General features: G+C 40.8%; 1 protein-coding gene across 6 annotated transcripts in view; it reads left to right on the top strand.

The window, feature by feature from the left end:
* The window catches only part of LOC116391853 (ecto-NOX disulfide-thiol exchanger 2-like), a 153,337-nt gene that overhangs the window by 39,092 nt on the left and 100,292 nt on the right, over nucleotides 1-13,953 (top strand). For 5 of the 6 annotated variants that reach the window (XM_031862818.1, XM_031862820.1, XM_031862819.1 and 2 more), the window contains exon 2: nucleotides 5,107-5,256. The exons of the other annotated variant lie outside the window; for it this stretch is intronic. In XM_031862818.1, the coding sequence (XP_031718678.1) occupies nucleotides 5,107-5,256 (150 nt within the window). The remainder of the gene's footprint in view (nucleotides 1-5,106; nucleotides 5,257-13,953) is intronic. 6 annotated transcript variants of the gene reach the window in all.

The following is a 13,953-nucleotide window of genomic DNA, read 5'->3' as shown; positions in this document are numbered from 1 at the left end:
TATATGTGTATATTAGATTCTCTGAGCTGCTAGCATGGCTGTAGACTCTGCCCTGTTTATCCCGACATCTTTCACAACTGACAAATATAGACGAGGGCTGCAAGTGTACTCCATATGTTTTAAATGATTTTATAAAAACGTGTGTTGGTGCTTGTAGTCAGCATTGACTCATCTTACTGATAAAAGGGAGGGGGGGGTATCATATTCAGCAGACATCCTATGTTGTCCATGGATCTCTCCTACCCATTAGGGAGGTCAGATCCATAACATTTACTGTACATGGAGTGTAATGGTAGGCTGTTCAAGTGTTTTCTTCTTTACTGCTCATCTCTCTGTGCATTGAGAAAATGCTCGTCTGCTTGCGTGAAGGACGATAGTGCTGAAAGAGTTGGAGCCATTTTGCAAAAAAAAAAAAAGAACAAAGAGGAAATGTCGTCGGTGTCAAGTGCAAAGCTGATATGTACTCCAGAATGTGATTTCTTGCGGAATATATTCCATTCAGTCTTGTAAGATTTTCAGGTTTCATTCAGTATTATCAAATGTTCACACTTATTTAATATTTATAATTCTATAACAATGAGCTTAAAGATGCAAAAACACTCGATTGTTGTTGATTAAAAATACTCTGTGGGTTCGTCACTGCTAACAAACCCTCAAATTATACTACGTTTCCATTATTAATACAGAAGTATTTATTAGAGCAGCTTTTAGGGAACTTTTGACACGCACAACTAAGATGTGAATGAGTTATGTTTCCATTTGTGGATGTGGAGGCTTTTCTGACTGTAAAATGTATGACAGCTATATCAGAGAGCACATTAACGAAAATGGAATGAGCCTTTACGTTGCTGCATTAATATTTCATCATATGTGCTCTTTTACAATTTTCAACACAAAATCTCTCCTGCCTCAAGGAACTCCAAAATGTTTGTGAGGGAATTAACATTTACAATCTGCAATATAATTTCATGCATCATACTGTAAAAAATAGCTTGGATGGAACCACTGCTTCTAAAAATGACTAATAGCTGATTATACTAATGCACAAATGTGTATGTTAGGTCTGTACACCAACATAACCTCATCTTGCTCCTTTTTAAAGTGTTTGCGCTTCCTTCTAGAACATAGTATGTCTGCTGCTACAGTAATAGGCATGTTAATAATTAGCAGTTAACTGACAATAATAATTTGGATCAGTTAAATAGTTCAAAATAATATTTAAAGGATTTTTAAGCATTTTTTTGAGCAAAACTGAGGAGTGGCTTGGCACCAGAATGAGAATCGCTGCTCCACCTTAACGGTCAGCCCACCTTAAGTGAGCCTGGGACCAAGTTGTGGCTTACTTCGTACACCCTTACACCCTTCACTTATATCATCGCTATACACACACACAATGGACTTGCAGTACACTGGTGGAAACCTTGACATGACTGGGAAAATGGCTGCATGTATCCACAATGTCGTGGCTGCTAACTCTCCATGACGGTTAAACTGGGGACTCGGTAGCCTGCTGAAGCTGGTGGTAAATCATGGATTTAACCTGCCAGGGTTAGGGTTGTGCATCGGTTATCATTGAAGCTTGGCGGCTTGTTAGGCTCTTCAACCACAGCAGCCCTGCATGAAAGGTACTAATCTAGTCAGTTGTGATTGGTTAACGAGGATCGGCTATCGGTCAGGCAAATAAATTCAGAATTAGCATCCCCTAACTGCCAGGCAATTCAAAAATATATATCCAGATGCCTGGACACAGATGGAGAGAAGAGATACAGAGAGGAGCTCAGTAAAAACACATCCACACGTTGCACTAAAAACATACCAGACTACAGCTATAAAAACAACAACTTTCAAGATGTTGTTCAGAGTGACATGGGGTTTGTTTTTCATGTAAGACACATCAGGGTGGGGCACACATCGCTACATTTTTTGATGCCGGGAATTCCTAGCAGCACCCCTGTGTACATACCTGTCTTTCACAAACTCTGATCTTTTGGCCCTTACGTTTCCTTTATTTTATGCTTTTTAGATAAAACGTTTGAAAAAAAAAGAAAGAAAAGAAGAGCGACTTGTCGACTGACAGCAGTAAAATCAAATCGGAATATTAACTGACACTTTGTTCAGTCTTTCACGCGGCTCCAGCGAGAGAGAGAAGTCCCAGACAGACAGATGTTGATGGGCTGCAGACATCTCGGGTGAATGGATGTGTTTGATGTAACCCCTGACAGCTGCGTTCTACACAGACAGCAGAAAAGGTGGAGGACTTTTTGGGGAGAAATACAGGGGCATGCTTAAGCATGTGTGAACAGTTGCATTGGTATTCACACGTGGGGTCAGAGGACGGTTTTGATAAGGATTCTGTTATCCAAAAACAGGGAAGCAACCGAGTTAATTTGAAGAGCTGGGTTTACAGGGGGACTAAAGGTAAACATGTTTTTTTATGTCACAGACTTTAGATTACAGCACCGCTGCTCTCAGCTTGTGGTTAAAATGGAAATACCTGCAAGGTGTTTCATTGTTTTTTTCTTCCAAGAATTGATGTGTAGCTATGTGTACTTGCATCAAAACATGCCGCATATATGCATAGAGATATAAAATGAAAATATCAAGCACAGTGAAACAAAAACATGGTTGAAGGACTGTGCAGAGAAAGGCTCCATCTGTCCCCGTTGCATAGTGAATGGGGGAGGAGGCTCAGCTGAATGAAGGCCGCTATTAAAATCTCTTGTAAACACATTATTGGCCCGGTCTTGTCCAATATATAGAATGAGACATAACGGTGATTTAGAGGCTGAGCCGCATCCGTAAATGCATGAAGCCAATCTCATGTCAGCGTCTGCTGGCACCTTTCTGTGCATCCTGATGTAGAGTAGTTACATGGAAGAAGAAAAAAAGGGATGGAGAGGATGGGACAAGTAAATATATTAACTACAAAGACAAAAATGTATGGCTTGAGGCCAACTGTCAGAACAAAAGAAAAACAGAGTTCCGTGGCATTAAGCATGCATTTTTGTTCATGATTGGACCAATACCGGCAAAATGCATGCATTATTCGGATGAATTTTAATCTGGATTTAAAGTAAAATGTTACAACATCTGCAGCAAAGACGTAGTTAAAACTAAGCTGTGTCAGATAGGTTATGTATCTTGTATCAGGATTATAACTATTTCTCTATGCAGATTTTTACCCAAAAAATATTGTTTTTGTCCCCAATTTTCATTTGGATTTTGTGTCCAGTAGCCTCTAAGTTTCCAGTTGCTGGATGATACTCATACTTTTAGCTAAAGCTCCAAATGTCCCTTTGTTTAAATACAGGTAGAAGTGGATTTGGATGAAAACACAAATGAGCTCCTGATCATTTGACAGTGTCTCTAAGTACATAACTTCAAAAAAAAAAAAAAAAAAATGGCTCAATTAAACATTAATGCTCCAAAATGGTACTTTAAAAAGCAGGATTTTCTGGATTATTGTGTTACTGGATATTGAAATAAGGCTCCTCAGAGAAAGATGGTGATGTGATGGGAAAGCTGAGAGGTTCCTTTTTAATTCATTATTTTTACCTTTCATTGCAATCAATTATGCAACTCTTATTTTTTTTTTTTATGAGCAACAAAAATAATATCAGTTACTCTCTCACACAAGTGCTCAGTGAAATCCAAATAATATTGAGAACCTGCGTTTCAACCCCCCTGTGAGTGATCAATGAAGCTGACTGGGTCTGAGAGAGAGAAGGATTCACTTGTCATCATCCAGATCATTCCATTGGAAAAAACTGAGACATGCAGAAACAGGTGTTAATTAAGAGTTACGCATTTCACATTAGTATGAAACTGGTGTCTTACAAGTTCTCCTCAGAATAGCAAGCAGATAATAGCTGATGTTTTAGCCCGTATTTGTTATTCATTCCTCAGGGTTTGTAAATAAATCAGTGTTTTGACCATTACTCAAGGATGTGACTTTATTTATTGCTCTACGTGTCTGACTATTGAGTCTATTAAAGGAACAGAATAACATGAAAGTGATGTTAATGAAAATGAAGTATTTATAGTACAGAATATAGAGGTTGGTTGATTTGCATTAAAGTCCAGACTCTGTGTGTGTGTGTGGGTGTGTGTGTGTGTGTGTGTTTTAGTGTGTGTGCGTGCAGACAGTCTGCCCACATTAATAAGATATTTGAGGTAAGATCTGGAAATTCATGGCAGCATCTCAGGATAGAAATATTTTATCGGGTTTGTAGTTTATTATATCTCATCCTCCGGCTGCCGGTGATGTTTTTACTTGTTTCGGACATTACTGGGAGGGGAAGATCAACTCTGTCTAATGTCTTTTAATAAGATATGTTCACAGCATTTCAGACGTTATCAGTCTCTGTTTTTAAATTTTTTAACATCTTGAAAGATAATAGGGAGCAAAGGTCATTGTGAAATATGTTTTGTTATATGTGTAATGCAGACATCTACTTGACAATTCTTTTGGCTCAGTTATGAGTCTTTATGCTTGCAGGCATTATGTTTTCTAGCTGTCTGTGCATCCCATTCTCATGAAAGCGATATCTCAGAAACACCTCAAACTAATTTCTTCAAAGTGTCTTCAAAATCTGTATCCCGTTAACACAACTTTAAAGGAATACTTCTCCCACAAAATGACCATTTGTTTATCAGTTGCTCACCCCGTGTTACCTTGTTCCTACGGTGAAGGAAGAATTAGAAAAGCTGAGAAAGGTCTTGATGAATTGGGGTAAATGGGAAGAATGTTTGGCAACTACAAATCTATATCAAACCATCCGTTTACAAACTCTCACACAGCTCGTGCAGTATAATCCAAGTCTTATTTGGATGTTATTTATTCAGTCGTATGCTCACTACTTCCCAAACGCGGCCCCCATTTACCTCAATTCATCAAGACCATTAGTTCATTATTATTCTCCGTGGAGAACTGCAAGAAAAACAGTTTTCTTCGATACGAATACAAAGTAACACGGGGTGAGTAATCAATAAACAAATGGTCATTTTGTGGATGAAGTATTTCTTGTAAGATGCATATTGCTGTGTGTGACCACACATGATTGTACCCCGCTGTTTTGTAACGTGGTACTTGTTGTCATGTTTTAGGGCTCAGCGCTCTGCCCTTTGACCCAACGGCCAGCAATGACGCTCTCCACTTCAACAGCTCCAACGGGCCGCTGGTGACAGAGTGTGCCTCGGTGGAAAACACTGCTGGAAACAACTGCAAGAAGAGGAAAAGAACCAGTCTGCCTCCAGGTACTGACGATACTACCTCACTACAGTAACGGCGTGACACAAAAGAATATAGAAACCCCGTCCTCTCTGGTTTCTCGGTAAAGCCCCAATACTATTATGTGTTGTGCTGCACAGCCACTGCCTTGAATTACAGTGGCTCACTATGTCTGGTTGGATGTTTCCTGATGGAATGTAATTTAAATGCTACCAGCATCAAATAACTGCTGGTGAGAGATAAACTCTAATCCTGTTATTTTGAGACGGTCTGAAAGAGGTAGCCTTGTTTGGTCTTTGCTGTTTTTGATTAGCTTGCTGTAGCCCTCGGCTCTGCTCGTCTGGACTGTTTGGAGGTCACACGGCTAAAACCAGGAGGCGGCACTATGGAGATCTCTCATCCGCCTGCCTCTCACCATGCCAACAGACCCGCCAATCAAAAGCTCCCAAGCCTTCAGCTCTCTGACCCGTTAGACACCAAATACTGTGGCGATGTCCTTGTGTGCAAATACATGCACTGTAGTTTCTGCCTGTGTGCGCGTGTTTCACCCAATGAGCCTAATTTTCATCAGGGCCAGTGTGCTGTCTAATTAACGAAGGGCTTTCTAATTAATTGCATTATGAGCGGTAGAAAGAAGAGGGCCCTTAAGACGTAGAGGTGTTTCTCCATGTTTTCATCCGTCGGGGTGACGCTAATTGGTCTGGATTTAAAATCTGGCAGAGATGCACAGGGGCTCCAAATGAACTAATATCAGTACTTGCAGGGCACAGCTTACTCACTGGTGGTGCTCATAGTCAAACATGGCCTGTGGAACCTCACACTAGCTGGCTAAATGCCTTATTTTTCTCCTGCCAAAGACAGTCGGCAACAATTCCATCAAAGATTTGCGTCCTTTGTGCTATTATAGATACAATCCCCAGAGGTAGAGATAAGGTGGGGAGAATCTGCACATGACCCATCTTTCTTTCAGTCTCACCACTGGCTAGTGTTACCAATTATGTAAGGAAGATAATGCTTCTCCCCCAGTCAACAGCAGTGTTGACCTTGCAGGTACTATCTCCTTAAATCTTGAACAAACAAAGCCCAACTATTTCAAGCTGCTGAGATTGCTTTTTAATTCGAAAATATATCTTGTTTCTCCATAATGACGATAAAGAGCTAATGAATATAATATTCATTATGTATTGCAACACTGTCAAGGGTGTACCGTGCCCCAGGCTTATTGCATGCTGGGATTTGCAGAAGCCCTCTTGGACCCACTAGTAGTAATCTCTTTTGAATCAAAGATGAACGGATGAATTAAGGGACTTTTCACGTTACTAATTAGGGTTAGGTATTGTGAATATATCCTCTGTATTATCACACTGTATGTTGATACAAGTAATATAATAATAAATTGATGAGGAATTGTCTAATACATCCAAAGAAGAATGTCTATTAGGCTAATCCAGCAAATGTCCTACCTAACATGTCAAATCAAGTACATTTTATCCACACACATATATATGACCTCGCTATGAGTGAAATATATAGAAATGAGGCTTTGCCCGGCAAGTCTGCAGCTCCTCTGTCTTTTACCATTCTATCCTGTAGGACTTCGATCGGTTGTCTCTCCAATTAGCGGCAGTTTCCTTCCTTCCAGGTGCTGCTATTTTCTATTTGTCATACTCTGATAAAACAACCACGGGTGCCTTCAGATGAGTAAACTCTGCTTCTTCTTAGTTTTTACCATTTTTGTTTAGTGATTTAAATGTCCTCTCTTTCCCACATTCTGTCCCTGCATTGTTTAGAAATATGAATTTGGAGGGGACACCTGGTGCCACAGATCCATTGAAAATAACAGAAGAAAAGAAAAGGTGCAGCAGGTGCATTTTTTAAAAGCGACCTCTGTGACAAGAGCCCCAGAGTTGCAGTACAGTATGACTCACCACCATTTGTGTATAAAGGAAAACAGATGAGCTTAGCATGGTTTTCACAATTTCTCATTTACTTTTTATAGACACTATTTTTTATTTATTTGTCAACCACAGAGTCCTTTGAAAGAGTTCACTGAAGCACTTTCGCTGTACTGACGTTTCTCTAAACCACAAACCGACAGCTGGAAATAAATGAACTTAATTTTGTATAAAGTCAATGAAAAGATGGAAGAGTGTGTGAGTGTGTGAGTGTGTGTGTGTGTGTGTGTGTGTGTGTGTGTGTGTGTGTGTGTGTGGTCTGCTCGGATTAAAGCCTGTCAGAAAGCCTTACGATCAAAGCCTTTGTGAAGCTCAAATCTGATCTTCCACTGGAAAAGCCACCCATTTCTTTTCACGTCCATCTTAGAGATACAGTAGAGAACAAAGTCACTCATCCATTATTTTTCTCTCTGTCAGTCTGAGTTTTTTTTAACACTCGTACAATAAAGGTGCCATTAAAGCAGGATAAGTGCACTACGATCATGATGACACCTCTCGCTGCAGTTCCTCTGCATTTCCTCACAGCTTCCAGGGAAACCAACAGGAAACCTTCAAGGAAAGACATTTCCAACATTGTCAAAGAAATAGATTGCATGTTCGTTTAATGTAGTTCGTTCTTGTAGGCAAGCTTGCAGCAGGGCTTGTTTTATCTTATCATAGAGTATCCTTTTACTAGGGCTTTCTTATGGCTACCTTGTCACTAAAGCAGCTTTTAAATTCCCAAAAATGTAATAGTTTATGGTGTTTTTACTGCCTGATTCTGCATTTCTCTTTTTCCTTTTGCTTGATTTTCAATTTGGAGGTTCAATACATAGCATCAGTTCTTTGTGTGACAGTGATAAAGGTATATCTTTGCTGTATATCATACTTCCACGGATGAAAACAAGGCTTTGGAACAAATAATATAAATTGAGGATTTTTATTGTTTGAATAACTCCAGTTTCTTGAGTAAATGTTTCAGCCGTATATGCTGTTCCATTAGCCGCATGTTGTTGCACAGCATGTAGCAGCTGTGTAGAGTGCACATGTTTAACACAGAAGTAGCAGGAAAGCTAATAATAGCCTTGTAACAAATCCTCAAGAGCATTGTTCCATCAAGCTAACGAGTATGGCCCAGTAATAGCAGATCAATGATTACAGATGATTAGTGTTTCCCTGCGCCGGCTATGACTCCACTGTCGAGCAGTTGTAGCTGCTTGCTAACTTGGAAGTCCCTCCCTGAAGTACCGGTAGCTAAATGATGGAGGTCTGCAACAGCTGGAGCTTTGGATTTACTGGCTTAGAGGGTGTGATTCTGTCTGCCTCCGGGTCGTCTCCGGCTCCAGTCAGGTCCTCCGGTCCTCCGAGGGACGACTGATGGAGCACCGACTCATTAGCAGCCATGTGGATTTAGTCGCGTTAAGGGACCCACATGGATAGATGTATCTCATTACATTTGGCACTTCATTAGACACACATACTGTGGGGCAAAGACATGTGGTCCTGTGGAAACATGGACGCAACACACACACACACCACATGATGCACTTGTATTTTTCACAAACTGCCATTCATTAAGCCTGTGTAATAACCCAGACCAATGTACTCCGAGACTCTATTTATGATCTAACACAGTGAGACAAACATCAGGACGTCCTGTTAGGAAAAAGTAATGCAGACGTGTAGTTTATACCTTATCTAGCATGACAGGGAGGGGGTTCGGTTATCATTTGAGCTAAATGCTAACGCCAAGATGCTAATGCTCCAAATGACATGCTGATTTTTAGCAGGTAGTATGTTTACTGTGTTCATCATATTTACCTTCTTATCTCATTATGTAAGCATGATAATATTAGCTAATTAGCAAAAAAAACAGTAACATTGAAGATGATGGGAAAGGCATTAGTTTTGCAGGTATTTTTTCATAAACCAAAGTATTGGTGTAGTATTAATGATGGCAGGGCTTAACACCAGTAGGTGTTGACTAATGAGATCATATGTAGCTCAATGGAGACAAAGTTGTTCAAAGCTCTGTAGGTGGACACCAATACATCCCAAACACACAACACCAATTATTATTATTATATTTCAGTGTGAGTCAGACAATATTTTGAATTATGAATATGTATTAGCTGGAAAGTGACGAATGAAGTGTCCTGTGCATTTTAATAGAAAAGCTTTTCAGTTGCACACACTTTGTGGTTCATTTAGATAGAAGTTTCACACTTTTCATTACTCACTCTTGCTCTTTACCTCACCAGCAACTCTTTTCAAACAATGCGTAGCAAAGACTGCCTCGGGGCCTCCTGATATGTGGCACCCCAAAGAGTGCAAACTGCTGGAGTTGACTTGTTTTTTTCATGGGTATCAGCATTTCACAGCAGTCCAGGATCATCCTCTCTTTGCAGTTCTGTTGTGATAAAACTCGTTGACTGGATGAATAGAAGTTACATGTGATGTGCTCTGGGTTAGCTTCACAAATCAGCAGCTGTTTTACTGCACCAGAAGGAGTACACACTCCAGGACTGTGCTTTTAATTTGAAAATGCTACTTGAGAGAAAACTTAGGCTCATTATAAAGGGGGCTTGTCAACAAAGACAGTTTCACCATGTCTGTTTCCATGATAGTATTACACTGGAGCACATTTCAAACAGAGAAGAGCTGCTATATTTAAACCACAATTGAGGCTATTACCGCAGTTTATTCAGCCTGAGATGATTAACCAAAACATTCTACTTTCAGCATTGTAAATATGTTGAAAAATTAAAATATTGTCATAATGCAGTCTCAAGTATATTAGCCTTTGTAAGGCTGACCTCCTTCACCAGCTTTTTTTTACATGTCAGTACATGTACGTTTTCCAGCACTGACCATTAGCAGTAAAACGAAGCACATTTTGCGTAACGTTTACCCAAGGTGTCTCTTCATACAGCACCTGCACATTTCTATTCCCATTTTGCAGATAGCATGTTTTCACTTGAGACATAGCATGCAATTATCTGTGTCAAACCATTAAATGCTCATTCCTGTGTTTTGTGAAAGTCAGAATTGTCATTATTTTTCAAAATGCACTGAGAGAAAAGCGGTGGATTATTTTGCGATTGGTGGCTACAAAATTGCTAAGTGTATGTTGTGGGAATCTCAGGCTGTCAGGAGAGTCTCTAATTTATGTTTATATTCCTCAAAGTGACAGATGCACTTTAATTGGTTATGGAAGTAATTCAGCATTCAGTGTGTTTATCTGTTGGCAGGATTTCTTAGATTGTTGTGAGCGTTTATCAAGTGTGTTGTCCAGATAAAACAAAATCAAGGAGATTACTGTTCTGCAATTTCCTAAATCACCTTTATTATTATTTTTTCCCTCGTCAGTATATCCAACATACATACAGTACCAGGGCTGCGTTTTCATTATCAAACAAAGTGTTAAAACATGAATCATTTAAAACAAAATGAAACACAGAATGGTCATCACAATTTCTCAGACTCCAAAGTAGCATCAAAATGATAAAGGATTTGTTCCGTCAAATACATTTTAGAGAGAATGGCAACAATCACTTCACTAATAATTTCTGCATGAATACAGACAATTCACCCAATTCATAGCGTGGTCCTCTTTGATTTGACATTATTCATCTTCCTCACTTAAAAAAGCCCAAAAACCATGATCACCGAAAGAAAACGGGCGAGTTCGATTAACAGACATTATGGAGATACTGTAGAAGGTTTTTATCCAACAGCTCCACACACTCATTAGCCCAGTGTGTGGTCTCTCAGCTCTTAATGATACAACGATTCAGTGGGCCAATCTGACCGACTCCCGTGAAGCTCTTCAGCTACTTTATGTCCAGATGAGATTATAACAACCTCATTTAAGAGACGAGCAGCATCATGACGAATAAAACACAAAAAAACAAATCAAGTCCTGGAGAATGAAAGGACACAATGCATTGTTTGTTTGTGTCCTCTATCAGCAGGACCACATCTGTGACTTCCGAAACTGTCACACATCACTGTTGAATCAGCTTTATGATGTGACAACACTATCATTTAGTTTGGTTCAGCACAAACAATGACTTCGGTTCGTTTTTTGGGGAAGATCATGTTTTGGGTTAAAATAAGGACTTTGTGAAGGTTAGCAGACCGTTGTTGTCTTGGTTACAATAATAATCACATGGTTATGGTTCGGGGACGACAGTGGTCGTGCTTTTTCAAAAAGTCGGCGTTGACATATTCTTTCATAATAACTACGGCCTCTAGAGAGCCGTGTCACTTGAATCCGTTCTACTTGGGAAAACAGTCTCCCAAAAAAAAAAAAAAACAGCAACGTATACACGACTCAAAGAAAGAGAAACAGAATTAAATGTTACCCACCGACAAACAAACAAACACACTTTAATTGGCTCTGCTCAATAAAGTTGCTTAAGACTCTCCTAACCAAATAGATTTGCTGTGTTTGAACTTGGAAAGCAGGTTTGGCTGATTTTAATTAGAGGACACAACGTCATGCCAGTCGGGCCCCTGCGTTGCGACTGATTCATTCAATAACAACCCTTTTGTTGGAGAAAATAGTTCTCATACAGACTCGCATTATAAGAACTGACTTAAAAAGAGTCCTAATATTTGTTTGAATATTTTCTGTGTTGATTTATTTTCCATCGCTCGTTGTGTAATGGGGATCACTTTGGGATATGCTGTCCCCGGGGTGAATCCCATGTAGGTCAAACAGTATTTCGTGAACCCAGGAATAGTTATTTAAACCGGCTCTCGGTATCAATCCCATGCATCATGTCAAAACTAAACACTCCTGATATGTGGCACCCCAAAGAGCACAAAACAAGTGCTATAAAATATTTGTAAATGCTATGTTGGCAGGCAAGAGTAGCTTTAAAGTATCAAAATTAATGGCCCGCCCATAAAGATCTCTTTTTGTAACCCAGGGAGATGTATGACTGTAATGTCACATTGTGTGTGTGTGTGTGTGTGTGTGTGTGTGTGTGTGTCCCAGATGTCCTGATGGCTGCATGTGCATTCCCTTGGAGATCCACAGCTGTCTGTATGATAGGCGACACGTAGTGACACACCGCTCTGACACACCGGAGCTTCACAGATAAAAAACCTTTCAGCGCTCTACTGTGATCTCTCTCCAAGTCCCCTTTGCCCCGTCTCTTTTTTGTTTCCCAAAGCCGGAAAACAAAACAAGAAACTCAGCTGTTGCGTTTGACAGGAGTGATGATCAAGGGGGCGGGATTTTTTCCGCCGTCATTGGCGCAGGGGCTGAAGAACGGGAAGAGCTTCTCGGTGAAGTTCCATCCGGTGAAGGAGAAGATGCAAGCCCTGGAGTCCGCGTCGTAAAAGGAGACTTGACCCAGCTCGTAATCCACAAACACGCCCACCTTATGAGGCATCTCCCTCACGTTGAGGCTGATGGCAGGGCTGACGTTGGCTGTCAACTCATTTCCTTTTCTTAGGTAAATAGTCCAGTATCCGTTCTTGGGGCTCAATCTTATGTCGCCCTTCCTGTTGATGGACTGGTTTGCAACTCCTAAATGCCAGTCTGTTTTGTCTTTCACCTGGACCTCGTAGTAGGATTGTCCTGAGGAGAAACCCTCCTTTGCGAGGACATTAAGGACATGTTCGAACATCTCTGGTTTCTTTGGCACATTCCTCTTCCTGTCTCCATGTGTGACCTGCTTCCCATCCGGAGAAACAACGAGAAGATGGTTGGCTGTGTCCGGATCCAGAGTCACATCCACAGCATGCCGCTGCACTTCTTTCCAGTCTGGATCACACAGCATCCTTATCTCTTTCGTCACTGTCGTCTCCAACATGGCCATGGCTCCCTGCTCGGTAAACTCACCACTGTTAAGAGTCACATCAGACCAGTTCTTAACCTGAGGCTCGGTGAAGGTAAGAGACAGGAAATTCTCAAGGAACAACAAGGCGTCGTCGGTAAATTGGACCTGATTAAGCTGTGATTTTTTTCGCTTCAGTTGTATAATTTCTCCCTCCAGTTCTTTAATCAAGCCATTTCTCTCCGTTTCAATTTTTTTCTGCTTTGTCTCAATTACCTCAGCCAGCTCTGCATGGCTTCTCCTGATGTAGTCCACCATAGCAGTCATCGCATGCGCGCTGTATGACAGGGCCTTCGCTGCCTTTTTTCTACTAGCATCCACTGACTGTTGGATCTCGCGAATTTTCTGATGACGCGCCTGGATCATCTCATCCGTGCTTTCTTTCTTTACTCCCAGCAGGGTCTTTGCTGTTTGAGCCTCATCCTCCAGATTCACTATGTTATGGGTTTTATGGTCACTGTCTTTACAGGACTGGCAAACAAACATGCGATCGACCCTGCAAAACAGTTCCAAAGGCTCGTAATGTGTCTTGCACATCCTGTCCTCCAGGTTGTCAACCGGGTGGATCAGCTTGTGTTTTTTCATGGCTGGAATTTTCTGATGAGGCATCAGATGTGTCTCACAGAATGACAGGAAACACACCAAGCAGGACTTGATGGCTGGGAGCTTGCACCGATCACAGAGCACGTTTCCACTTCCTGCTTTTCCAGGGGTAACACAAGGTCTTTCAGATTTGGGCAACATCTCAACAATGAACGTGTTAACCCGAAGCATTGGCCTGCTGAAGAAATTCTCTTTACACAGTGGACACTGCATTACAGTATCCGTAGTGTCCCAGTAGGCTGTGATGCAGTCAAGACAGAAGTTGTGCCCACAGGGAATCGACACGGGTTTATTGAACACAGCCAGACAAATGGAACAAAGAAAACTATCCTCA

Source organism: Anarrhichthys ocellatus, unplaced genomic scaffold (assembly GCF_004355925.1).
Source record: "Anarrhichthys ocellatus isolate YVR2014 unplaced genomic scaffold, GSC_Weel_1.0 scaffold27, whole genome shotgun sequence".
NCBI classification, from domain to species: Eukaryota; Metazoa; Chordata; class Actinopteri; order Perciformes; family Anarhichadidae; genus Anarrhichthys; species Anarrhichthys ocellatus.
Note: the sequence above shows the minus strand (reverse complement) of the source record. Positions and strands in the feature narration are given on the sequence as shown.